General features: G+C 43.0%; 1 protein-coding gene across 2 annotated transcripts in view; it reads right to left on the reverse strand.

Annotated features, from left to right (window-relative positions):
* Positions 1–13,309: 13,309 nt before the first annotated feature.
* The window catches only part of PTN (pleiotrophin), a 121,262-nt gene continuing 108,175 nt past the window's right edge, over positions 13,310–26,396 (reverse strand). For both annotated transcript variants that reach the window (XM_040345686.1, XM_040345687.1), the window contains exon 5: positions 13,310–14,589. In XM_040345686.1, the coding sequence (XP_040201620.1) occupies positions 14,537–14,589 (53 nt within the window). In that variant the 3' untranslated portion in view covers positions 13,310–14,536. The remainder of the gene's footprint in view (positions 14,590–26,396) is intronic.

Consider the following 26,396-nt stretch of genomic DNA (forward strand, 5'->3'; position numbering starts at 1 on the left):
TCCGGTTTCCCCATCAGTGTCCTCCTTTACATCAGTTGTCCCCATCAGAGTCCTCCTTTACATCAGGTGTCCCCATCAGAGTCCCCCTTTACAGCAGATTTCCCCATCAGAGTCCCCCTTTACATCAGGTGTCCCCATCAGAGTCCCCTTTACATCAGGTGTCACCATCAGAGTCCTCCTTCACATCAGGTGTTATCTTCAGAGTCCCCCTTTACAGCCGATGTCAACATCAGAGCCCCCCTTCACATCAGGTGTCCCCATCAGAGTCCCCCTTTACAGCAGCTGTCCCCATCAGAGTCCCCCCTTACATCAGGTGTCCCCATCAGAGTCCCCTTTACATCAGGTGTCACCATCAGAGTCCTCCTTCACATCAGGTGTTATCTTCAGAGTCCCCCTTTACAGCAGATGTCAACATCCGAGTCCCCATTCACATTAGGTGTCACCATTAGAGTCCCCCTTTACAGCAGATGTCCCCATCAAAGTCCCCCTTTACATCAGGTGTCCCCATCAGAGTCTGCCTTCACATCAATGTCCCCATCAGAGTCCCCCTTCACTTCCTTATACAACCCACTTCCTGTTTCTTGTTTAGAAAAAAGCCTAAAAGCTTAAAACATCACGTACAGCTCTTTCTCTCTCGTGAGAGTTTACCAGGAAGGGAGGGGGGATGAGTCATAAGAGGGTCAATGAGAGCTGCAGAGCTGGAGGTATGCTTCTGTGTGTCTGTGTAAATCCAGGGAGTGAACAGGCAGCAGCTTCAGCTGCCCACAGTTAAAATGGTTGCAGCCAGACTCAGTGGAGGGAGATTTCTGCAGCATATTTGACATGTACAAAATCACAGTATGTATAAAATAATATGCAAAGTGGTTGGAGTGAAGCTTCAGAATGGCAAAGATGGTTTTATTACAAATGATGTGAGCAGACTGCAGTTCCTATTTAGGGGGGAAAATCCTTCCGGACCTTAAGTGATTAGACTCACCTCTAAAATCAGCAGTGTCAGCAAGACTCTTATTGTATGTTCTTGTTTTGCTGCGTAACATATTATTTTTAAACTAGATCTCCATCACAGACAACCAGCCTGTTAACACACTTAGCTGTAGATTGCAAGCCCCAAAAGCCCCAAAACAAGCAAGTGTCTATGTATATGAATTGATAGGTGTGTGGAGAGCTCCCCCTTGTGTGAGAGAACTCAAATTACCTCAATGACTAATGAGCCACATTTTTTGTTACCAATGAGCTTACTCAGTAAGTGGCGGTTCACACAGGGGCGACCTGTCAGGCGACTTAGCATCCTGACATGTGGCGCTCCATGCATTGCAATGGAACCGCTCTAATATGAGTGACTCAAGTCGCTCCGACTTAAAAAAAGGGTCCTGTACTACTTTGGGGGGACTTCGGAGCGACTTGCATTGACTTCTATACAGAAGTCGTTTTGCAAGCCACGGTGTACGGGGCGGCTTCAGAGTCGGACGACTTTGAAGCCGCCCCTGTGTGAACCGGCACTGAGACAAATAACTAGATTCACGTACCTGTGCCTAACGTTAGGCAGGCGTAACGTATCGCATATACGCTACGCCGCCGTAAGTTAGAGAGGCAAAGGCAAAGCACTTGCGTCCTAAGTTACGGCGGCCTAGCGTAAATGTGCTGGCCTAAGAGCGCCTAATTTAAATTGTGAAGAGGTGGGCGTGTTTTATGCTAATGAATCGTGACCTGACGTGATTGACGTTTTTTACGAACGGCGCATGCGCCGTCCGTGGACATATCCCAGTGCGCATGCTCCAAATTATGCCGCAAAGACTTATTGGTTTCGACGTGAACGTAAATTACGCCCAGCCCCATTCACGGACGACTTACGCAAACGATGTAAAAATTAAAAAATTTGACGCGGGACCGACATCCATACTTAACATTGGCTGGGCCAGCTTTTTGTTGGACTAACTTTACGCCTGAAAACGCCTTACGTAAACGGCGTATATTTACTGCGACGGGCAAGCGTACGTTTGTGAATAGGCGTATCTCGCTGATTTACGCATTCTAGGCGTAAATCAGCGTTCACGCCCCTAGCGGCCGGCCTAAATAGAAAGCTAAGATACGACGGCGCAGGCCGTCGTATCTTAGCTAGATTTAAGTGTATCTCAATTTGAGAATACACTTAAAGATACGACGGCTTAGATTCAGAGTTACGATGGCGTATCTACTGATACGCCGGCTTAACTCTTTCTGAATCTGGCTAAAAGACTGCAGTTTTAAGACCATACTTTGAAAATAGTAGTAAATGCAATGCAATTGATCCCCATGATCATTGTGCATTTACTACTTTGTTTGCTCTGCAGAGCATTGTATTTACTATCAGCGTGTCATGGGTACAATGCACATGTTCTTGCATCTGGTCTATACAGCGGTAAGGACCTGAATGGAGAAACTGTGGCTTGAGAAGGAAGAATGATATTGACACACCCTGCATAGTTCTTCTACAGCTTTCACAGTCCTGGGCCTAGGTGACGTGGCTGTGCAGGTGGAGCCCCGCTAAATTCAAAAGTTTCTTATGAAAGAAGTACCTTATTAGATGAGACCATGCTTCATATTACACCCTTAAAGCGAAGGACCACCCTAAAAAAAAAAAAAAATACATAAAAATGCTCCAAAAAAATTTAAACAAAAATTGTTTTTTACTTTCTATTCTGCCTCTTCCTAGTCCGTCTTCTTCCTCGTCCTGCTTGCGTTTTCTGCTGGGGAATGAAGCGCGGTGTCTTCTGGGAACTGTGTGTATCCCAGAGAACAGCCGCCCATTCAGAAAACACTGCGCGACTCGCGCATACGCAGTAGTAAACGGGCAGTGAAGCCGCAAGGCTCCACTGCCTGTTTCCCTTAGTAAGGATGGCGGTGCCGGGACCTTCCAGGATCGAGGTATCAGCCTTGGGTGGCCGACATCGCGGGTGCCTAGGACAGGTAAGTGTCCTCATTAAAAGTCAGCAGCTACAGTGTTTGAAAAAAAATTATTGCGGCTGGAACCCCGCTTTAATATATGTGCCTCTTGAATTTGCTTGGTAAGCAGTGACTCCTTCATTGTAAAGAGCTAATCAAATTTCTCTGCCCTTCTATCCTATACTGTCAATGTTTTCATCAGATTTATCAACCTTTAGAAATAAATGGGCTATTGACTGTCCTCAGGCAAGGAACAATATTCTACAGGGTCTTAAAATGGATCTAAACCTAAGAACAAATATGTAATATATTTCAGTTTACCGGCCCTAAGAGCCGGTTCACACTGGGGCGACTCGTCAGGCGACTCAGCCGCCTGACAAGTCGCGTCCCATTCTAGTGAATAGAACCGTTCTAATAGGAGCGACGCAAGTCGCTCCGACTTAGAAAAAGTTTCTTGTACGACTTTGGGGGCGACTTAGGGCGACTTGCATTGACTTCTATACAAAAGTCATTTTGCAAGTCACCTCTGAAGTCGTCTTCAGGACGCTTTGCCGAGTCGGAGTCGTGCCGCTCCAGTGTGAACCGGCTCTTAGATGTGGTAGCTGCATTTTTTTTTCCATAGCTTTTTTCCCCCTTCATGTTCACCTGGTCCTTCCATTAAAACACTCCCAGTTCTAGAATGGCAAAGCTCATCAATATCTGTGGGTCAGCAGGGCTGTAACCTTAGAACAGAAAGTGTGTCAGGACTCAGGACTATACAAAACATCACCCTCTCTGAGGGCGGGTTCACACTGCTGCGATATCAGAGTTCTGATGTGATTCGCACTGCAGTCTCTCGTACGGCTGAATTTGCATCAAACTCACACAGGACCCTTTTTTGTCCACAGCAGAGTCGGATCGCATAGGTGTTCACACTCATGGGATCCGATTCCTGTCCGAGTTTGCAGATCGCACTGCGATATGTGAACTGATTTGGGGGAGTCATTAACTTTTAACTGACACTCCCAGCAGTTTGCATAGGGCAGTGTGAACTGCCGCCAGAAAACATGCAATGCGGGAACCCGCAGTGGATTCGCAGGTTTCCTGCATCACAGCAGTGTCAACCGACCCTAAGGCTCTATTCACACTAATGCGTTTTTTGGTGCATTTTGCGTTTTTGGAAAGGGTTGGGGACTTTTTTCCCCGCAAAATGCAGCGTTTTGCATGCAATAGACTTCAATGGACCCGAGACTTTGACGCAATTTTGCTGCGATTTGCATTCCGCATTTTTTTACACTGTATATAGCTGGTTGCTAAGGAGGGGCCCGGGAAGCTGGCCGCTGCGTCCTTAACAACCAATGAGTCATCAGCTGTCAGCGAGCTACCGCTCGGGGCATGTTGGGTCCTTGACGTCACAATGGGGCGTGGCCCCTGGATGACGTAATCCGATTGCCATGTCCCCATTGTTATTTAAGAAATGCTTGACATTGGCGCGGGCAGATCAGCAGGACGCAAGCATCGGAGGAGGGTCATCGTGGGAGCGGCGGCAGAGGAAGGAGAATTGGACAAAGAAGAAAAAAGAAGAGCAGAAGTAGAAACAGGGGGAGAAGGAGAAGACGGGAGGATGAAGATGTGGGAGAAGATGGAGGAAGACCGGAGGAAGAAGCGGAGAAGAAGAAGAAGAAGAATATATTTTTAATAGAAGACTTGTCAAAAACGGTCTACTGTATTTTTTAATACTACACTACTTTTTTTTGGTGAATGGGTAGGGGTGCAATGTACCCCATACTCAATCACATGGGGGAGCGGGATCTGGGGGCCCCCTTGTCCGATAAGCCCCCCGCCCACAGGTTCAGGAGGGGGTGGCTCTTGCTCATCCCCTCCCTTTCCTGACCTGCTGGTCTGCATGCTCGGACAAGGGCTTGGTATGTATTTTGGGGGCCCCCACGCCATGTTTTTTTTTAATTTTGGCATGGGGTGTACCCTCCAAATCCATACTAGACCCAAGGGCCTGGTATGGACCTGGAGGGGCTGTTTTTTTTTTTTTCACTGGCACTCTGATGGGCACATTTTATGTTAAGAGGCACTCTGATGGGCATATTTTATGTTAAGGGGCATGTTGATGGGCACAATTTATGTTAAGGGGCACTCTGATGGGCACAACAAAATGTGTCCATTAGCATGCTCCTTACGTAAATGTAACAATAAGAGTTACCCTTAACATAAAATAATTCTGATGGGCACATTTTATGTTAAGGGGCAAACTGATGGGCACATTGATGGGAACATGTTATGTTAAAGGGGCACGCTGATAGACACATATTATGTTACCTTATGTATAGGGGCCCTCTGATGGGAACACCTGATATTAAGGGGCACTCTGATGGGGACACCTCATGTAAAGGGGCACTCTGATGGAAACACATGATGTAAGGGGGCATCTGATGTAAAGAGGCACACTGATGGGGGCACCTGATGTAAAAGAACACTCTGATGTGACGGAGACACCTGATGTAAAGGGGCACTCTGATGGTGGCACATAATTTAAGGGGGTACTCTGATGGGGACAAATGATGCAAGGGGGCCCTCTGATGAAGAAACCTGATGTAAGGGGGCACTCTGATGTGGACACCTGGTATAACAGAGTACTCTGACAGTGTCAATTGATTTATGGGGGTAATTTGATGGGGGCACCCAATGTAATGAATTACTGTGGTTATTCTGACTCTGATTGTTGTGAAGTGATTTATCCCTTGTGAGACCTCTATGCCTGGCCTGTATAAGAAGATATTATCACTGAGGACAATCCTCATTAGATGGCTTGAACTTACCAAGTACCAATTCTATTCGCAGAGGTGCTTTAATCCGGAAACAGGTTACAGCAGATGACAGGATACAAACAGATGAATTGGTTGTGGTACTTATGCAGTCAAAAGATGATACTGTCTGTAGCTTACTTATGCAGAATACATGTGCCCTGCTACATGTGGCCTGTTGCTTCAGCTTCTATGACAGAGAAAGTACAAAACTCAGGAAAAAGGGTGGAGCATTACACACGTGTCATAGATCAGAGAAGAAACATGGAAAACAAATGCATCATCATAAAAGGTGGCAGCATGTGAACTGAACATATACGTTCGTAGAAAAAATGGTTTAGAGAAACAATATATATAAATTCTATGCCCCATAGGGGTGGCACAGTGGTAGTGGCACCTGATGTAAGGGGGAACACTGTTGGGAACAGTTACATTTTAGCAGAGTGTGTGGAAGAAAAGAGACAGAGAGCACGGCTTGAGCCAAAAAAGGAAAGCAGACACCTACAATTTTTCATGGCACAGTTTGAGTTGTGATTTTGACCTCGGACAAAATGCTTTTTTTAGTTACCGGACCTCCTTGAAATGTACTTGTTATAGTTGTGGTATGTGGCGTTACATAATGTTCCTTGTTTTTCTTCTTTTCATTTTAGGTTTCAGTTGCATCACCTTGTGTTATATTTTTACACCTGGTTTACTTGTAAAATCACCTTTTAGCAAAAGATTGCAACAAAATATGAAAGACTCACTGGTGGAAATGCCCGTGTTGCCTCATCAACCACAATGATTGTCCCATTATCAACCCTAAAAACAAGAATACACTAAAATCTGGATTCTAAGGACAGCACAAGCCATGTTTTTCAGTTACAAAGTGTTGTATGAGCTGTGCTGCATCGATTCTGGCGTAACCTAATAAAGTACATATAAGATTTAAAGAGACCCCATCAGTTTGCTCAATCAGGGCAAAGTGACAGGATCTGTTTAAAGCCCAAGCCGCAGTCATCTTATACTCACATTAACAGAGCTCGCCCCACTGCTTATTCTTCCATGGCTGTTATTGCCAAATACACTGTGATGATTTCAGATATGTGGGGAGTATGTGATCTCCCACCTGATGTGTTTGGGCCTAGCCATTGTCCATACCTTGGCGGTGATGAAGAGGGTGTCATCAACACTTTCTTTAGGCCAGGTTCACACCTATGCGAATTGAGTGCGGTTTAAACCGCATCTAATTCGCAGGACATTTCAAAATACATTGTTTTCAATGAGGCTGGTTCACATATGTGCGATGCATCCGCACTGCGTATTGCCTCCAAACCGCATGCGGTTTTTATGTCTTGCGGTGCGGCTCAGGTGCGAATTCAGTCCCATTATCTTCTATGGGTATGCATCTAATTCGCACATGTGTTCAGTTCTCTGCAGGAATTTCTCTCATTCAGCTCAATACAATTCTCCCCCACTCTCCTCTCACCCGGAACTTCTCCCAGGTCTCCAAATTCGCACCTGATCTGCAGCTAAACCGCAGTTGATCTGCAGAACACCCTCTAGAGAAATTCGCAACGAGAACGCAGCTCCAAAACACAACGCACTAGTGTGATTCCAGCCTTAAGCTTCCAAACCAGCTGAGGCATTTTGTGATGGTAGCCACAGAAGGAGCAGACCAAGAACCCTGGGAAGGTTAAAAGAAATGTGGCTGGGATGGACTTTAAAGGTCTCTTTGTGTAAAGTGAGCAAGGTGACAGGTCCTCTTTAAAGATTAACGATTAGATTAGACTTGGGAAGGGTAAATGTTTCTGTTATTTTTTTTATTTATTTTTTTGCAGTCAGCGACCCTGTTGGGAAGACTTAACCACACCTCCTGTCCTTAAGAGAGCCGGGCAAGACATGAGAGGAGCTGTTGTCAGAGGATCCGAAGAGGCAGACCGTTCTGTAAGGCTCCATTCACACTAATGTGTTTTTTGGTGCATTTTGCAGAAAAGCAGGGAAATTTTTTAACATGGGTTCCTATGGAACATGTTCACATCAATGCTTTTTTGTGCCTCTGCATTTTTGGAAAGGGTCGGGGACTTTTTTTCCTGCAAAAAGCAGCGTTGTATAGCTGGTTGTTAAAGGAAATGTAAAAAAATTAAAATTGATGGCTAAAAAAAACGCAAATCGCGGTAAAATCGCGGTAAAAACGCAGCAAGCACCGCAAAAACGCTCAAAAGCAACATGCATTGGTGTGAATCGAGCCTAAGAGGTTGCTATCCCTTTCCGTGATTCCCATGATTGGCAGTGGGTAATAGCTAGATGAGGATTATCAAAAAGTGAGCCAGCTGTGCCTGGGCACACCCTAATCACCCCATGCGGTGCAGATTCCCCCTGCTGACACCAGCCTGCTCTACTGACACAATCTATTTTTAAGGCCGGGTTCACACCTATGCGAATTGAGTGCGGCTTAAACCGCATCCAATTCGCAGAACATTTCAAAATACATTGTTTTCAATGAGGCTGGTTCACATATGTGCGATGCATTCGCACTGCGCATTGCCGCAAAACCGCGTGCGTCTTTTAGGCATTGCAGTGCGGCTCAGGTGCGAATTCAGGCCCATTATCTTCTATGGGTACGCAGCTGAATTCGCAGATGCGTTAATTTGTCTCATTCAGCTCAATACACTTCCCCCCTCCCCCTCCCCTCTCCCAGGTCTCCAAATTCGCAGCTAATCTGCAGCTAAAACGCAATGGATCTGCTGAACACTTCTCTTATCTCTCTGCAGAGATAAGAGAGCTGAAATTCGCACCGCACTAGTGTGAGCCCAGCCTTAGGCTCGATTCACACCTATGCATGTTGCTTTTAAACGTTTTTGAAGTGCTTTTTGCGGTGCTTGATGCATTTTTCGACACGCGTTTTTACCAGGATTTTGCTACAATTTGCGTTTTTGTTTTTATTAACCACTTGTTAACCGCCCTATAGCCGAAATACGGCTACAAGGCGGTTCCCTAACTCTAGGAGGGCGCGGGCGCGCACACGCGATCACCGGCGCTCGCTGGGTCCACGGGACCCGCAGCAACACGGATCGCGGTAAGGAGCCAATGGAAGCGGCTCCTTACCACGTGATCGCGCCGTCCAATGACGGCGCGATCACTTGTAAACAAACCGGCGTCATGTAATGACGCCGGTTCCTCCCTCTCCTCTCTGTACCGTTCGGTACAGTGTGAGAGGAGAGGGAGGGGGGGGGGAGCGGGCGGCAGCAGCAGCCGCCGCACTGTGGGCTGGATCTGTGACAATTGCAGTCACAGATCCAGCCATCCCTGCGCAATACTCTGCAATATAAAAATAATGATAAGCGCTAAAGTATGAGTGCAATACTCTGCAATACCCCCCATACTCTGCAATACCCCCCATACTCTGCAATACTCCCCCCCATACTCTGCAATACCCCCCATAATCTGCAATACCCCCCCATACTCTGCAATACCCCCCCCCCATACTCTGCAATACCCCCCCATACTCTGCAATACCCCCCCCATACTCTGCAATACCACCAATACTCTGCAATACCCCCCCATACTCTGCAATACCCCCCATACTCTGCAATACCCCCCCATACTCTGCAATACCCCCCCCATACTCTGCAATACCCCCCCCCCAAAACTCTGCAATACCCCCCCCCATACTCTGCAATACCCCCCCAAACTCTGCAATACCCCTATACTCTGCAATACCCCCCCATACTCTGCAATACCCCCCCATACTCTGCAATACCCCCCATACTCTGCAATACCCCCCCAATACTCCGCAATACCCTCAATACTCCAATACCTTGCAATACGTCGCCTATGGGGATTTTTAAGTAGCAACGTTTGGCGCAATTTCACGAGCGTGTGCAATTTTGAAGGGTGACATGTTGGGTATCTATTTACTCGGCGTAACTTCATCTTTTATATTATGCAAAAACATTGGGCTAACTTTACTGTTTTGTTTTTTTTAAGCACAAAACTGTTTTTTTTTTAAAAACACGCGTTCAAAAAATTGCTGCGAAAATACCGTGCAAGATAAAAAGTTGCAACAACCGCCATTGTATTCTCTAGGGTCTTTGAAAAAAAAACCATATATAATGTTTTGGGGTTCTATGTAATTTTTTAGCAAATAAATGATGATTTTTACATGTAGGAGAGGAATGTCAGAATTGGTCTGGGTGCTCCAGAACGCCTGATGGTGCTCCCTGCATGTTGGGCCTCTCTATGTGGCCACGCTGTGTAAAAGTCTCACACATGTGGTATCGCCATACTCGGGAGGAATAGCAGAATGTGTTTTGGGGTGTAATTTGTAGTATGCATATGATGTGTGTGAGAAATAACCTGCTAATATGACAGAAACTAGATTTTTTTTTTTTTTTACAGAATTTTCAGTCTTTTTTCTTTTATAGCGTAAAAAATAAAAACCGCAGAGGTGATCAAATACCACCAAAAGAAAGCTCTATTTGTGTGAAAAAAAGGAAAAAAATTTCAGATGGGTACAATGTTGTATGACTGAGTAATTGTCATTCAAATTGTGAGAGCACCGAAAGCTGAAAATTGGTCTGGTGATTAAGGGGGTTTTCGTGCCCAGTGGTCAAGTGGTTAAAAAAAAAATTTTTTACCAGCATTTTTTTTTTTTTTACATTTCCTTTAACAACTAGCTATAAACAGGTAAAAAAAAAAAAACGCAAACTGCAATCACGGCAAAGTGGTGGCAAAATCGCGGCAAAAAAGCATTGATGTGAACATGTTCCATAGGAAACCATGTTAAAAGAATTCCATGCATTTCTGCAAAATGCATCAATAAAAGGCATTAGTGTGAATGAAGCCTTCAGGCCGGAATCACACTAGTGCGTTGCTTTTTTGAGCTGCGTTGTCGTTGCAGATTTCTCTAGAGGGTGTTCTGCAGATCAACTGCGGTTTAGCTGCAGATCAGGTGCGAATTTGGAGACCTGGGAGAACTTCCGGGTGAGAGGAGAGTGGGGGAGAATTGTATTGAGCTGAATGAGAGAAACTCCTGCAGAGAACTGAACACATGTGCGAATTAGATGCATACCCATAGAAGATAATGGGACTGAATTCGCACCTGAGCCGCACCGCAAGACATAAAAACCGCATGCGGTTTGGAGGCAATACGCAGTGCGGATGCATCGCACATATGTGAACCAGCCTCATTGAAAACAATGTATTTTGAAATGTCCTGCGAATTAGATGCGGTTTAAACCGCACTCAATTCGCATAGGTGTGAACCTGGCCTAAGGGTCAGTCCACACCAGACGCAGTTCTGTTCAGTTCTGTGTGCTTTTTTCTGCACAAAATGCATGCACAGTGTTTTCCATGTATTCCAATGGCTCTAGTTGGCTCTAGTTCACACCATACAGTTAGTTTCCGGTCAATTTCTGCACCGGAAACTGACTGCATGGTGTGAACTAGAGCCAACTAGAGCCATTGGAATACATGGAAAACACTGTGCATGCATTTTTAGAGCAGAAAAAATGCACACAAAACTGTATGGAATTGCGTCTAGTGTGAACTGGCCCTAATACATTTTAAATTTAAATGTATTTATAATTTTTTTTATCAATAATGCCACGGACACACGACCGTTTTTCATGACGAGAAAAATGCATTTTTTTAAATTGGTTGTTAAAAATGGTTGTGTGTAGGCTCCAGAGCACTTTTCTCGACGAGAAAAATGGCCATTAAAAATGTTTAAAATGCTCTGTTTTTTCTCATTGTTTTTCATGTTTTTCTCGTTCTCGTGTAGGCTTTAATGACGGGGGAAAAAAACGTGCATGCTCAGAAGCAAGTTATGAGAAGGGATATTTACATAATCAGCCCAAAGGGTGGCGCCATTCGAATGGAACTTCCCTTTTATAGTGCCGTTGTATGTGTTGTACGTCACTGCGCTTTGCTCGAGCATTTTTTTCCACGATCTTGTGTATGCAAAGCAGGCTTGACAATAATCACGTCGAGAAAAACGTCGTTTTTTTCCATGACATGAACAATTGTTGTGTGTACGCGGCTTAAGAGTGTGTTTGTCTATGTGCATAACTACTGTATATAAACATACACACATGCATATACTGTATATATATATATATATATATATATATATATATATATATATATATATAAACACACACATGCATGTGTGTTTGAGCTTTGGGGTGCACACCATAATGCCACAGGCTGCACACACCTATGCTTACCCAGGGCTGCCATCAGGGGGGTACAGGCAGTACACCTGGAAGGGGTCCGGAGGTCCACAGGGCCCCAGATGGCAACCCCCTTTTTTTTTTTTTTTTTTAATATATATATTTTTTTTATATATTTTTATTAAATTTTTTATTAAAGGGACAATTTTTTTAATTTATTTTTTTAGGGGCCCGGAGATCCCCAGGGTCCCGGATGACAACCCCCTTTTTTATTAAAAAAAATAAATTATATATTTTTTATTTCTTTTATTTTTTTTATATATATATATATATATATATATATATATATATATATATATATATATATATATATATATATATATATATATTAAAGAGGTCAGAGATCCCCAGGGCCCCATGTGGCAAAAGTAGACTGAAGAAAGGAAAATGGACAGCCGCACTCCGGAATAACTTTAAGAAAGTTGTCTTTTATTTTCCACTGAACATGCACAATCACAGCAACCACAACGACAGGACAGCCGACGCGTTTCGCACTCAAAATTAGTGCTTAATCATCATGGCTCCATGATTAAGCACTAATTTTGAGTGCGAAACGCGTCGGCTGTCCTGTCGTTGTGGTTGCTGTGATTTTGCATGTTCAGTGGAAAATAAAAGACAACTTTCTTAAAGTTATTCCGGAGTGCGGCTGTCCATTTTCCTTTCTTCAGTCTACTATTGCTACGTGCATCGCCAGCACCTTGGTAATCCAACCGTCCTTGATTGTGTACAGGGCTCACCTGGAGCCGTGAAATCTCTTTCTGCCCCATGTGGCAAACCCCCTTTTTTTATTTTTTTATAAATGTTTTTATTTATTTTTGTTTATATATATATATATATATATATATATATAATCTTTTTTTTTTTAAAGGGCCCGGAGGTCCCCAGGGCCCCAGATTGTAACCCCCTTTTTAAAAAAATATATATATATTTTTTTATATATATTTTTTATTTATTTTTATTAAAGGGCCCAGCAGAGGTCCCCAAGGCCCCGGGTGGCTACCACCCTTCTTTTATATATATTTTTCTTTATTTCTTCTTTTTTTGTAAAGGGCCCCCCCTGCTTCTCAATTTCAGTCTGCAGCATCCCCCCTCCCGGTTCTCTGCTCCAGAGGGCCCATGCCTAAAGCTGTGTAAGGGGCCCCATAATTCCTGGTGGCGGCCCTGTGCTTACCCCATATATTCGGGTCATATATTGCCATGGATACTCTTCCATTAAGCAGGAGCGGGCTCTATAGTGAATTCCATATGGTTACAAGAATGGCCTATAAAGTGGAGAATAGCAGGGACTGGCTGATGATTTCCACACCAGGCTCAGGGGCAGCAATACTTAAGAGCTCTAAAAATATGTTTCAATCTAACATAAAGTCAAGAAAAATGTTTCGGTGGAGTTATACTTTAATCCCATTATCTGCCAAGCAGTACAGCAAATACCTTAGTAGCAGAGTATCATGCTAACCATCAAGAGAAACATAAAAATGCAAAGTTAATACAATTAGTCAGCAAACAGAATATATAATCTTTTGCTAGGAACACAACCAGTCTTTCTTTATATTTGGATAGACTTGAGGAAAGTTTGAGATTTCTATTGAGTTATTATTCCTGTCTGTGTTCCCGCTGGAGAGGTCATTTCCTGTCCCAATGACCCAACAGGAAGTGATAAAATCTTGCTAATGGAGACCCAGTTAGCAGCAAAAACAGCAGTACTATGACTGTCTATATACCCAGTGGAAAGATTATTCTAACTTCCTGTTACAGTGACATGACAGGAAGTGAGGGGAAAACTTACTAAAGAAAAAAACAGCAAAAGGGTTTTTGTAGACAGGCTTTTGTTTACTTCAAATGGGTTTTGCATTCCTATACAAGTCTATGGAAATTTAAAACCTACTTGGAGCAGATCACTCCAGGTCCAAAGGAATGCAATTGTAGGTCAAATGCACCTGTCAATGAATTCTGAATAATCTCAGAAGCATCTTAAATAAAACTGACAAAGGTTCTTGACCTTCTCTGCTCTATTTAGGACTAAAACAACTCTTGAACATATTTTTTAAATGAATTATTTTGCATTGGTTACACCTATACAAGTCATGTAACGCACAATCAACTGTCATTTTATTTGCTATTTTGGCTTTTGTTGCTTTTATTAGTCAGTATTACATTTTTTAGATGATGCAATGGTTAAATCCTTGTAAAATGTCCCAAGAGAGGCAACTTGTGGGTGTCTAGCTGCTGAGAATATACAAATCCCAATATGGTCTATGCTGGGATGTGTAGTTCCACAGCCACTAGAAGGTCACTGCTTGCTTGTTTGGGATGTAGTATTAATAGAAATAATATGGTATAATATATACCCCAAGCCCACCTACAAAACAAGAAAACAAAATTCTAAGCCCCTTTCCTCTATATACATCTAAAGACATCCCCTAACAATGTGTTATGGTTTAAAAGAAATTTCTCCCACCACCGAGTAATAGACTAAATTGTACAGAGTATGTTCCCCTCTTCCCTTCCTCTAGTACAGGTAGACAGTTTGTTAAGCCACTTTGCAGTGGGCTCAGGTGCGCCCCTCAGAGGTCGTGTGTCCTTTTCTGGGCTTCTTGTTGTTGTTCAGTCTACCATCTTGTCTTGCTTCTTCCCCTCCTTTTTCTTCTTTTTCGATTCTATGGACAGGAAATAAGAAAAATGAAATAATTTAAGAAACTTTATGTTTAAATGCCTTAAAGCCATATATGTCACCAATCTATTTGCATCTAAATGTTGTATGTGCTTTTTAAATTCAACATTGTGACCTGTAATCCAACCCAGTGGACTGGTCAGCACAGTGGCTTAATGGCTTAGTTTCAGCAATGAGTTCCTTGGTTTGATTCCTGGCCAGAACACTGTCTGCATGGAGTTTGTACATCATCGTTGTGCATGTGTGGGTTTCCTCCCCCATACCAAAGAAATGCTGGTAGGTTGGTTGCCTCCTGACTAAACTGGCCTTAGGCCCCTTTAACACAGGATGTCCAATCAGGTCTGCCTGTCAGTAACCATTGCTTTAGCTGCGCTATTTGGCCGCTAGCGCGGCGCTTTTAACCCCCGTTAGCGTTTTAAGAAAGGGTTAAATGCGACTGTGTATCACCGCTGCCGAAGCGCCCCCCTCTGAAAAAATGTCAGCGGACACCCATGGATCCATCTGTGGTTCGGTGAGTGACATCCAGGAGTGGCTGTAGAGCCAGCGGGAGAGACTGTAATGTTACTGGCAGGGAATTTGGGCTGCTGCAGCCATGAGGGTTGGCAGAGTTTGCACAGGACTGACTGGGACTAGTAGTCCACTAAAGTACAACTAGCACAAAAGACTATTTTTCTTCAATGCCATTGGTTATTAAACCAAAGGGGTCTGCAGGCCCTTGCCAGAAAATGGCTAATAATCCTGAACTGTTAGACCTTATTAAGGGTGGGGCCTAACCATGTGCTAACTGTGCCAGAAACTGAGTATTGCACGGTAGAGGAAGTAACAGGTCATTAAAGTAGTGTTGTGCTGGTGGAGTCTGAAGCTTTAGAGACTGTGGATAGAGGTTCCAATCCATTATCTATTTCTGCTATTAATCCGGGCATCCCATGTTCCCCTTTCCCCATCCAAGTTATATCCCCTCAATAAAACAACAAAAACAAGCTGTTCATTGTTCAGTGAGGAGTGACTGCAAGTAAATGCTGGGCTGGGCAGGGTGACAAGTTGAACTACTACACTCAGCGACCCCACGGGGGCACTGCTACACCTGCCTAGGTGTTTACTTAGATCTGATCAGAATGCGACCATAAGGAGTATGAGAAGTGTGCTTGGAATGTGGCTCTCCATCATGGGACATATTATTCTATAGCAGTTGGATCAGTGGGAGATGACTTATCTCCAGAGCTTTTTTTCTCAGAAAATAGGTGCAGGAACTCAAGCACGACCCTGAGTGCAGAGCTGTCACTTGTAAACACAGAAACCAGACTTCTGTGTTTACAAGTGATTGTGGTGAGCAGGCACCAAAGGGTCTGAGCCAGAGGTGGTGGAACTGAGTTCCCCCAAGTCCCCCCTGAAAAAAAGCCCTGCTTATCTCATCATATACTGTAGGCAACTGCATATTGCTTCCCCATCCCTACCAAACTACATGCATGGTGCATTACAGAATAGCATGTCTAAAATCATGGGAAAATGGGAGGATGAGCAAACTTGGCTAAACTCATGCAAGAACTGCCTGTTTCTAGCAATTTGCATTCTCCTCTGATTACATGAGTGCGGCCTGAAAGCATCCTTTCTGGCTCTAAGCAGAGAAGACACTAAATTAAAGCAGCCGATGTCCCGTGTTCAGTGGTTGTCTGCAGTCAGGCAAGGACTTAGAAAAGCAGAATATAAACAAAGAATATTTACCTTGTTCTGGCCCAGGGATGACAGCTCTCAAAGCACAGCTAAAGAAAATTTAGGGATATGGCGATTTTATATGCAAAGCTATGTGATATCCCAGGGTAACAAGTGTCTAAGTCAAGCTTTATTTCTTAAATTTAAACCAATGTTAATTTTTTTTTTTCTTCCGAACACTGCATGCGAACACGAAAGCAATCCTGGGTGAACAGCATTTCGCTTTATACGTTTATGAATGATTTTGCTCCCTGCCTGCGGTTCTGCATTAAAGGCCAGCTCCGCTCTCTACAAAATTCAGCATTTTACAGCCGAGCAGAATACCTTATGCAGCCACATCGCTCATATAAAGCTCTCAAGGGCGCGGGCAGCGGCCTAAACCGAGAAGAAAGAAAGCCAATAAAATAAATATGTATTATCTCGCCTTGCTATATTGCCCGCATAGCATTAGATGACAGGTAGGCACTGGAGGGGACTCCATTAATTCTGTCTGGTTTCAGCGATTCACAGACTGTGACGGAGAGAAGTGTACGAGGGCCCAGGGAGAGTGGGGGAGTTACGCCACAAAGAACAATCGGCGGACTTCAATAACACGGAGCCACTTTGAATTCAGGACGTTGTGTCAGTCATCATTGCCATGCTATGCAAGGAAGGGGAACAGCAGGCGGCCAATGGAGAAAACAGGTCACGGCTCAGAAAAGAGGCACGGTTTTGTTCAGACTTTGGTTTTGTGTTTCCGCGTTCCCTTCTGTTTGCTGATGTTCTGTTTTTTGGCTGCTTAATGTTTTTCTCTCTCTCAGATCCGAATCATTCTTTGATGTAGGTAGGAGGAATAAAGAATTGGTCTTCCCGAAACTAATATCGCCCAGCAGGTCAGGCTTGCCAGCTTTGAGATGCCTCATAGAGATATCTCCATTGTACAGCAGACCAATTTACACCCAATGACAGGGCGTCGGAGCAACTGGTGGATGGCGCCACAGTAATCAAAAAAAGATATACTGCCAGCACACCTTAAGCTTCTGTGAAAGGAACCGTCTTTATTGGCAACTTACAGTTGTGTTCAAAATTATTCAACCCCCCAATGCTGTAAAGGGTTTTAGGGAATTTATTGTACATTTGTAATTGTATTCAGAATGAAATCCTACAAGGACTTCTTAAAGAACCATATGCAACTAAAATGACATCAATTGGTTTTGTAATACAGTAGTAAATGTTTCTTTTGTGAATTCTTCATTTACACAATTATTCAACCCCTTAAAGACTACCACTCTGAAGAACAGAGGTTCATTGAAGTGTTTTCAATCAGGTATTGAAAACACCTGTGGATGTCAGGGAGCAGCAATAAAGCCTAATAAGCACCAATCAGGCAGCTTTAAAATGACTGTGATACTCAGATCCTTCTAGACATTTACTGGTGTGGTTACAAACATTGGGAAGTCAAGAGAATGGTCCAGGAAGACAAGAGAAGAGGTGATTACTCTTCACAGGAAGGGCAATGGCTATAAGAAGATTGCAAAGATGTTAAACATACCTAGAGACACCATAGGAAGCATCATTCGCAAATTCAAGGCAAAGGGCACTGTTGAAACGCTACCTGGTCGTGGCAGAAAGAAGATGCTGACTTTGACTGCTGTGCGCTACCTGAAGCGTAGAGTGGAGAAAAGTCCCCGTGTGACTGCTGAGGAACTGAGAAAAGATTTGTCAGATGTGGGTACTGAAGTTTCTGCTCAGACAATACGGCGCACACTGCGTAATGAAGGCCTCCATGCCAGAACTCCCAGGCGCACCCCCTTGCTGTCTCCAAAGAATAAGAAGAGTCGACTGCAGTATGCCAAAAGTCATGTGGACAAACCACAGAAGTTTTGGGATTGTGTTCTGTGGACTGATGAAACAAAATTAGAACTGTTTGGGCCCATGGATCAACGCTATGTTTGGAGGAGGAAGAACAAGGCCTATGATGAAAAGAACACCTTGCCTACTTTGAAGCATGGCGGGGGGTCAATCATGCTTTGGGGCTGTTTTGCTTCTGCAGGTACAGGGAAGCTTCAGCGTGTGCAAGGTACCATGAATTCTCTTCAGTACCAGGAGATAGTGGATGACAATGTGATGCATTCCGTCACAAACCTGAGGCTTGGGAGACGTTGGACCTTTCAACAGGACAATGATCCCAAGCATACCTCCAAGTCCACTAGAGCATGGTTGCAGATTAAAGGCTGGAACATTTTGGAGTGGCCATCGCAGTCACCAGACTTAAATCCGATTGAGAACCTCTGGTGGGACTTAAAGAAAGCAGTTGCAGTGCGCAAGCCTAAGAATGTGACTGAACTGGAGGCTTTTGCCCATGACGAATGGGCGAAGATACCCGTAGATCGCTGCAAGACACTTGTGTCAAGCTATGCTTCACGTTTAAAAGCTGTTATAACTTTAAAAGGATGTTGTACTAAGTACTAAGATTGAATGTCACTTGGGGGTTGAATAAAACTGATAATGATGTGAGCACAGAAAAGACATTTGTGGTTATTTCATTATAAATGTTATGTTATATTTGTCTGACCTACACGTGCCTCTTTGATTTAATTGTAAGCAGGATGACTGAATGATCAAAATCAATGTCAAACTGGCCAAAACAATCAATTTCAGTGGGGGTTGAATAATTTTGAATACAACTGTAGATGATAAAAATGGAATGGACTTGTTCTCTTAAAGTGACAATAAACCATATACCGGTACTTATTCTCCAAAAATAACCCATACACATTCACTACTTAATGACCCTGTTTTCTAATTTCCGTTAAAATGTTTGTTACCCCAACAATTCATGTTCCTGATATGTGCCTGCTGTACCATGTACAGTGGGGATCGAAAGTTTGGGCACCCCAGGTAAAAATTTGTATTAATGTGCATAACGAAGCCAAGGAAAGATGGAAAAATCTCCAAAAGGCATCAAATTATAGATTAGACAATCTTATAATATGTCCAAAAAAGTTAGATTTTAGAAAACAAAAAAATGGCGTCTGCAAAAGTTTGAGCACCCTGCAGAGTTAATATCTTGTACTGCCCCCTTTGGCAAGTATCACAGCTTGTAGCCAGCCAAGAGTCTTTCAATTCTTGTTTGAGGTATCTTTGCCCATTCTTCCTTACAAAAGTCTTCCAGTTCTTTGAGATCTCTGGGCTGTCTGTCACGCACTGCTCTTTTAAGGTCTATACATAGATTTTCAATTATGTTGAGGTCAGGAGATTGTGAAGGCCATGGCAAAACCTTCAGTTTACGCCTCTTGATGTAATCCCCCGTGGATTTTGAGGTGTGTTTAGGATCATTATCCATTTGTAGAAGCCATCCTCTCTTTAACTTCAGCTTTTTCACAGATGGCATCAAGTTACCATCCAAAATTTGCTGAAATTTTATTGAATCCATTTTTCCTTCTACTCGTGAAATGTTCCCTGTGCCACTGGCTGCAATACAACCCCAAAGCATGATTGATCCACCCCCATGATTAACAGTTGGACAGAGGTTCTTTTCATTAAATTCTGTGCCCTTTCTTCTCCAAACGTACCTTTGCTCATTCCGGCCAAAAAGTTCTATTTTAACCTCATCGGTCCACAGGACTTGTTTCCAAAATGCATCAGAATTGTCTATATGTTCATTTGCAAAGTTCAAACGCAGATTTTTGTGGTGAGGACGTAGAAGAGGTTTTCTTCTGATGACTCTTCCATGAAGACCATATTTGTACAAGTATCTCTTTATAGTGGAATAGTGTACCACAACTCCAGTGTCTGCCAGATCTTTCTGGAGGGATCGTGCAGTCAAACGTGGGTTTTGAATTGCTTTTCTCACAATCCTGCGAGCTGTTCTGTCTGATATTTTTCTTGGTCTTCCAGATCTTGCTTTAACTTCCACTGTTCCTGATGACTGTTATTTCTTAATTACATTCCGAACAGAGGACATTGACATCTGAAAACGCTTTGCTATCTTCTTATAGCCTTCTCCAGCTTTGTGAGCGTCAACTATTTTCAGTTTCAGTTTTCTAGACAACTGCTTAGAAGAACCCATGGTGCTGATTGTTGGGGCAAGGTCAGATGAGTCTGGGCATTTAAAACCTTTGAGATTGACCTCACCTGGTCTTCCCAGACGATGATTGAGAACAATCCATGACACTGGCAGGTCTCAGCTTTGCAAAGGGGGCAGTGCATGCTATAAATTCTGCAGGGTGCCCAAAATTTTGCAGACGCCATTTTTTTTTTGTTTTCTGTAATTTTGAAAGTGTAAATGATGGAAATAAAATCTAACTTTTTTTTTACATATTATAAGAATGTCTAATCTGTAATTTGATGCCTTTTGGAGATTTTTCCATCTTTCCTTGGCTTCGTTATGCACATTAATACAAATTTTTACCTGGGGTGCCCAAACTTTCGATCCCCACTGTACTTGAGAAAGTATCCTGTTCTCTTTGTATTTCTTCCTTGATGTGAAATCCCTGGTGTTCCTGTCAGTTCCCCTTGCTTTTCTATTAAAAACTGACCACACTAAGCAGAATTGCACAACATGGTCAGTTTTCTAGCTGTGCTGGGAACTCAGTGTGCTCTCCTCCAATGATTAGACTTGTCCGCTGCACAGCTTTTTATTGCAAAGCCCAGTGTGCTACTGCTTCTCCTCCCACAAGCTCCTATGCAGATGACAACATAGGGAAAGTGATCACTTAAAAAAACGGGAAAAAAACATATTCATGATGGGTTTTTTTTTATTTTTTTTTTTTATATCCATACAAAAATGCTTTGCCTTCCATTTCTGTTTTAAACTGAATGGGTTGTTTTATAAGGTGATTGTTTATAATCACTTTAAATCATATCCTACTGTGTTTTTCTGTAATGTCCTCCGTGAGTTCCCAAATCTCTTCTTTTCCCCTCACTTCCATTTGTTTTGAAAAAGTAGCACATTAGTTGTGTTTATATGCACCGCTCTATGCAGACCACAAATCCCATAGTTCCCAGTCCATATGGGGAGGGGGAGGGTGGCTACGTCTCTACATACAGTGGGACCATGGAGAATGAACATCACCACCTTCTTACAGGAAGTCAGATCAACAGCAAAAAAATAAAAAATAAAATTAATTGGAGATTTGGAGGAGAATGATAAATATAGAAGATACTTTTTTGGGTTAAAGTGTTACTAAACAGAGGACCCTGCATTCACTATATCTGGTGTCCCACAGTACACAGAACATGAAAATGCAATCATGTTTGTAAATATAAACCGCTAAATACCTTATTGTGCTATACTGTGTTCATATATATATATATATATATATATATATATATATATATATATATATATATAAACACAGTAATTGACAAAATGGAGTACACCCCTCAAATTTTTGTAAATAACTTATTATATCTTTTCATGTGACAACACTGAAGAAATTACATTTTGCTACAATATAAAGTAGTGAGTGTACAGCTTGTATAACAGTGTAAATTTGCTGTCCCCTCAAAAAAACTCAACACACAACCACTGGCAACAAGTCATTACACCTCTAAGTGAAAATGGCTAATTGGGCCCAATTAGCCATTTTCCCTCCCCGGAGTCATGTGACTCGTTAGTGTTACAAGGTCTTAGGTGTGAATGGGGAGCAGGTGTGTTAAATTTGAGGTTATCGCTCTCACTCTCTCATACTGGTCACTGGAAGTTCAAAATGGCACCTCATGGCAAAGAACTCTCTGAGGATCTAAAAAAAATAGTTGTTGCTCTATAAAAAGACGGCCTAGGCTATAAGAAGATTGCCAAGACCCTGAAACTGAGCTGCAGCACGGTGGCCATACATTGGTTTAACAGGACAATTTCCATTCAGATGTATGAAGAAATTAGATTTTTCTTTATTGAATATGTTTTATAGCAGTAAGTAAGAAATATATATATATTTTTTTTTTAAATGGGGTTTTTCTATTTATATAATAAAAAATAAAAAAAAACAGTGGTGAACAAATACCACCGAAATAACGCTCAATTTTTATGGAAAAAATGATCTAAATTTCATTTGGGTACAGTGTTGCATTACTGCGCAATTGCCAATTAAATAAAAGCAGAATAGCAAAAAATGCCCTGGTCATGAAGGGGGTAAAAAGTGGTAGTAAACTAAGTTGTACCTACATGTAAGCCTACCTGTAGGTACTACATGAAACCGGTGACGTCACCGCTGCAGGCGCTCTGATGTTGCCAGACCTTCGGAGCCCATGCCGTAAACTCATGTAGCCAGAGGCCACAAACCGTAAGGAAGACTGGGCGAAGATGGAAGCTCTGTCAGTGATGACAGCACATCACTGGAGAGCTTCGTTTTAAGGTAAGTCTCTCATAATGTGCTAGTATGTAATGCATATGTAATGCATACTAGCACATTATGACATGGACTTGCAGGGGAATTTTTTATTTTTTTTAACTGTGGTTTATACAGTATAGGTAGATAGATAGATAGATAGATAGATAGATAGATAGATAGATAGATAGATAGATAGATAGATAGATGACACAAGTATATATAAAAAAACTTTTTTTTACTTAGAAGTACAAAAGTTACTGTTTTGTTTTACAATCAATTTCCTAAAATGTTATACTTAAAGTATGCATGAAATGCTCAGCTGCCGTTGTCAGGTACATGAGTGTAAAGCAGGGTTTTCTCCCAGCTGTAACGCAGCAAAGAGCAGCTGCCAAACTCGATTCACTGACTTCTCCATCTTCTATCTGATAGGCCGTACAATGAAGCATTGTTTTATCCCCAGAGAGATTAAGGGACATCAACACAAACCTCATTTTGTCTCTCTCCTCTCAGTACCATGTCACAGATAAAGCAAGGCATTTCTCTCTTATATTAAGGCTACTTTCACACTGAATACATTTTTCAGGCGTTTTAGTGCTAAAATGAGTGTCTGTAAAGAGCCTGAAAACTGGCTCCCATGCTACCCCAGTGCTTTTACACTGGGGCAGTGCACCTGTGGGACGGGAAAAAAAAGTCCTGCAAGCAGCGTCAGTAAGTTGTTTTAGCGGCACTTTACCGCTAACGCGGCGTGGCCCCGGTGTGAAAGTAGTCTAAAATGCCCCAGCATTGGATCTTCCCACTGTAGCCAGCAGTGAGACACCAAACTACTCTTGGGTCAATGAAATTATATAAGAGGTGGGGCAAGAGGGTGAGTATGACACAAATACAATTTAGAACAAACTGTATCAATAAAGGGCAGGGCTGTCTTAATGAGAGGGCACACCTGGGCACTGCCCAGGGGCCCCAGCTGCATGGGGGCCCCTGCACTTTCCCCAAAGCAGCTGGTCTTTGAGCCCACGCTGCCCCGAAATTGGGGGGCCCATGATGGCACTGAGAGTGATAGATACACAGGGGAGGCGGTCTGCCTCCTACCTACTTGATGTCTGTTTACCTGCACTGTCATCATTGTAGGGGCCCCAGAGCATTTCTTTGCCCAGGGGCCCATGATGCTGTTAAGATGGCACTGATAAAGGGGTTTACAAATTAACCACTTAAGGACCAGCTCACGCATATATAGGTAGACACTGCCTCCTGTGGGCAGATTGACATATATACGTCCCCTTTAAGATGCAGCATTGTGGGCGCGCTCACGCCCGCCGTGAGCTCCGTGAGTCCAACCGCGGGTCCCGTGGACTTGATGTCTGTGGGGATACCCGCGATCGTCTCATGGAGAGGAAGAACGGGGAACAACTGATGTAAACAAGCATTTCCCCATTCTTCCTAGTGACAGGACACTGATAACCGCTCCCTGTAATCTGGAGCGCTGATCAGTGTCGTGTCACACACAGCCCATCCCCCTACAGCTAGAAGCACTCCCTAGGACACACCTAACCCCTTCAGCGCCCCCAAGTGGTTAACCCCTTCACTGCCAGTGTCATTTTTACAGTAATCAGTGCATTTTTATAGCACTGATCGCTGTATCAATGACAATGGTCCCAAAATGGCGTCAAAAGTGTCTGATGTGTCCGCCATAATGTTGCAGTCTTGATAAAAAATTGCTGATCACAGACATTACTAGTAAAAAGAAAAATTATTAATAAAAATGCTATAAAACTATCCCCTATTTTGTAGACTTTTACTTTTGGCTATAACTTTTGCGCAAACCAATCAATAAACGCTTATCGCAATTTTTTTTTTTACCAAAAATATGTAGAAGAATACGTATCGGCCTAAACTGAGGAAAAAAAATGTTTTTTATATATATTTTTGGGGGATATTTATTATAGCAAAAAGTAAAAAAATATTGCTTTATTTTTTTTTTTAATTGTCGCTCTATTTTTGTTTATAGCGCAAAAAATAAAAACAGCAGAGGTTATCAAATACCACCAAAAGCTCTATTTGTGGGGGGGGGGAAAGACGTTAATTTTGTTTGGGAGCCACGTCGCATGACCACGCAATTGTCAGTTAAAGCGACGAAGTGCCGAATCACAGCCAAATGGTCCGGGGCTTAAGTGGTTAATAGCGGTGTTCCGCCCCAAAAAAATAATAATAATAGGAAAGTGGTGTAATAGGGTTTGCAAACCACTTTAAGCCACAATTTGATATTATTTCAACACTGTCAGTATGATACAATTGTTACAGAAAGGCTAGCAATAAATTGCCCGATCTCTGCAAGCATATAGGTAGATTCAGGTAGAATGCTGCAACTTTGCGGCGGCGTAGCTTAAGGAATTTAAGCTACGCCGCCGTAAGTTAGCTACACAAGTACATGATTCACAATGTACTTGCCTGCTAAGTTACGACGGCGTAGCCTAAATCGGCGGGCGTAAGGGCGCCTAATTCAAATGTGTTGGGGGGGGGGGGGGGGGGTTTAATGTTAATGAGGCTTGACCTCATGTTTTTTAAGTTTTTTTCAAACTGCGCATGCGCCGGGCGCCTACATTTCCCAGTGTGCATTGCGGCTAAGTACGCGGCACGGGCCTATTGATTTAGACGTGGACGTAAACTACGTAAATCCCGATTCGCGGACGACTTACGCAAACTAAGTAAAAATTTCGAATTTCGCGGCGGGAACGGCGGCCATACTTAAAATTACTATTCCACTAGGGCCTAGCTCTAACTTTACGCGGCCTATCTCTTACTCAAACGGCGTAAAAGTACTGCGTCGGCCGGGCGTACGTTCGTGAATCGGCGTATCTCCTCATTTACATATTCTACGCCGACCGCAATGAAAGCGCCACCTAGCGGCCATCCAAAATATTGCAATCTAAGATAGGACGGCGCAAGCCGTCGTATCTTAGATATGTTTAAGCGTATTTCTGTTTGAGCATACGCTTAAACATAAGTCGGCGTAGATTCTGAGTTAGGCCGACTTATCTACTGATAAGTCGGCCTAACTCTTACTGAATCTACCTAATAATGTCCAAGCATCATACAGGATGAGGGCACGTAGGTGTAACAGTGTGTAGGGCTAAATTTGATACAAAGAAAATTATGATCTAGAAGCAAAGCCAACAAAAACAGATGGTTTGGTAAGACTACAGATGCGTTATCCACAATTATGATAAAATCCACTTGGAAAACATCTGCCTGATGGAATCATTCTCAGTTTTAAAGGAATCAGCAAAAGAACAGAACACGATGAGATAATGGAGAGGAGCCAAGAAACTTTGCTTAAACACTAGTGATGAAAGTGCCACCTGGAACCAGGACACAGAAGCTGTCTTTCTGCATGGAAATTTTAACGATGTGGCTTCTGGCCAAGAATCGGGTCATTAAACGGCTCAGATTGATTGTATATAGTTTATTTGGTTCTGTTCTAAACTTGACTAAGTTGTGCATTACTCGCTGTTGCCAGTAGGTGTCACTGGTACCACAGGACGGTGTGAGAATTACAACTGGGTTGAGCTCTAATGAATATTGTTTTTCTAGAAACAGCCCAGTAGGAAGTTCCTGGCTGCTGTGCATTCTGGGAAGGGGTATTTATTGGACAGATGCCATGTGCTCTAGTCAGTCTTCACCTCGTGGCCATCCTGGCCTGAGGATGTGTTGCTGCAAGTTCTGCAAGTAGAAGCCTGTCTGGGGTCTACTGGTCCTGAGGTGGCCATTAGGC

Source organism: Rana temporaria, chromosome 3 (assembly GCF_905171775.1).
Source record: "Rana temporaria chromosome 3, aRanTem1.1, whole genome shotgun sequence".
Lineage (NCBI taxonomy): Eukaryota > Metazoa > Chordata > Amphibia > Anura > Ranidae > Rana > Rana temporaria.